The following is a 2,122-nucleotide window of genomic DNA, read 5'->3' as shown; positions in this document are numbered from 1 at the left end:
GTCGTGGAATTTGTACTTAGCTCTCAGCTTTGTTGATGCTGGAGGCAAAATGATACACTGGCATGACAGCGACACGAGTTGTTGTTAAGGAAATGCTTTCGGTGCAAGGCACTATTTTCAGCTTACTAAAAAGTTATCCTTTGTTTTCTCACCTTGCGTGCTCCTCCTCAGCCCAGAGGTGAATTTCCTCCCTCATGAAAATGGCGCTGAGTGCTGACCAGCTGCTGGGGAGACGTTTTGGCCCGAGATGAGGTAGTTTCACCAGTTCAAACTTCTGGAATGTTCTTTGCAGCTGGTCCTTTTACACAATCTCAGAGAGCTACATAGCTCGTCCTTTGCAGCGGTCCTGCTTCCACTGCTTTTACAGAAAACTGCATGTTGAAATGCCAGAAAACCTGCATGGGGTATACAGAGTGTGGGATGGGCACTTCCTGAAGATTTCTGTGTTTCTTTTTTGTGTTTTCATCTTTCAAGGAGCCAAATCCTGAGTGTTTTTATTGGCAGTCAGAGATAATGTGAGGCAGGTCTCAGGAAAAGGGTATTAGAGCCTTCCTCTGTAAGAGGAACATCAAGAGGAATGATTCATGCTCTTGCTTTGAACAAGAACAAACAAGTTGTTCCATCAGCAGTGCCAGTGATAAAACAACCTTCCTATAGATGTGTATTCCAAGTTACTACGAGCTTCCCACTGCAACAGTCACTTTTGCACCCTCAGTTCTCTCCTCAAACCCTCCATCGTCCCTGTGGCCCTCCACTTTTACTCTGTGGTCCTTCCTGTGATCCCATAATCTGCCCTGCAAGTGTCCCTGTCCCTCTGGAAAAAAATGACCTGCATGGGGCCACCCAGTGGCCCACACCGTGCCATTTCTCTCAAACACTGTAGGACTGCAATTCCTTGGGGACCTCTGCTCCCACACCCACCGTGGCCCCGAGGTGCCGGTGGTTCACCTGGTGGCAGGGGCAGGAGGGTCGTATTGGCATTGTCTTCCTGAGAAAATCTCCGAAAGCCAACCAGGAGTTTTCTTCCCGGAAAACTCTGTCACCTCAATCCAAACTGAATCATCTCTTTCATTCTGGACATCAGTCTCTGTCAGGAACACAGCGTTCACAAATCCCTTTGCTTTCCTTAGCAAAAAAAGGGGTCATGAACTTCCACCAGCAGCTAACGCGCCTCTTGCTGTGCTGATTCAGCAGGGCTCAGGCATCTGGCCCCGTCAGGCATTCCCCCAGAGCTCCTCTGATGGATATGTGCACCCCGGGACCCCCAGCACCTCTGTGCCCCTCGAGGGTCGGAGCACCCTACCCACGTGCAGACTTACCTCGCCCTTCTGAGTCGAGGACTGAAGGGATGCCTGGAGCTGGAAACCATGGAACCATTAGGGTTGGAAAGGACCTCCAAGATCATCTGGTCCAACTGTCCCCCTACTACCAGTGTCACCCACCAAACCATGTCCCAAGCACCACGTCCAACCTTGCCTTGAACACCCGCGGTGACTCCACCGCCTCCCTGGGCAACCCGTCCCAGCGCCTGACTGCTCTTTCTGAGAAGAAATGTCTCCTCATTTCCCACCTGAACCTCCCCGGCACAACTTGAGGCATGCCAGTTAAAGCAAGCAACACCCAGACAGCTGTGCCCACACGTATGACTTTATTTCCCCAGACACGTATATACACGTGGGGATTTATTTCCCCAAACTCCGCACGAAGACACCCCGCTAGCGCCCGCTCAGCCGGGCGGCCATTTTGTGGGCTGAGGGACGAGCCCCCATGGAGCCACCGGGCGGGGCCTGGCGCACCTACGGGGCGGAGCCAACCCCCGGGGCGTGGCCGAGAGGGGCGTGGCCTACCGGGGCGTGTCCGCACGGGGGCGTGGCCTAACGGGGCGTGTCGGGGGGGGGGGGGGCCTACGGGGGGGGGGCGGGGCGCCCGGGGGGGGGGGGGGGCGGGGCGGGGCCGGGCACCTGCGGAGCGGCGGCCGGCCGGGCGCAGCATGGCCCGCCTGCTGCAAGCCCTGCGCGGCTCCCAGCCCGTGGCGCGCTTCCAGCGCTGCTGCGGGCTCTTCCCCGCCGGCGACGAGGGCTGCGGAGGAGGCGGCGACCCCGCCGAGGGGCCCCGGCCCCGC

The 2,122-nt window shown here is 57.1% G+C and overlaps 1 protein-coding gene across 1 annotated transcript in view; it reads left to right on the top strand.

Annotated features, from left to right (window-relative positions):
* The first annotated feature begins 1,975 nt into the window (after nt 1-1,975).
* Nucleotides 1,976-2,122, top strand: part of SGPP2 (sphingosine-1-phosphate phosphatase 2) — a 25,891-nt gene continuing 25,744 nt past the window's right edge. The window contains exon 1 of the mRNA XM_035335105.1: nt 1,976-2,087. Coding sequence (XP_035190996.1) covers nt 1,991-2,087 — 97 coding nt within the window. The 5' untranslated portion in view covers nt 1,976-1,990. The remainder of the gene's footprint in view (nt 2,088-2,122) is intronic.

The sequence above is a fragment of the Oxyura jamaicensis genome, chromosome 9 (assembly GCF_011077185.1).
Source record: "Oxyura jamaicensis isolate SHBP4307 breed ruddy duck chromosome 9, BPBGC_Ojam_1.0, whole genome shotgun sequence".
NCBI lineage: Eukaryota > Metazoa > Chordata > Aves > Anseriformes > Anatidae > Oxyura > Oxyura jamaicensis.
The sequence above is the reverse complement of the archived record's forward strand: the minus strand, read 5'-3'. Positions and strand labels throughout refer to the sequence as shown.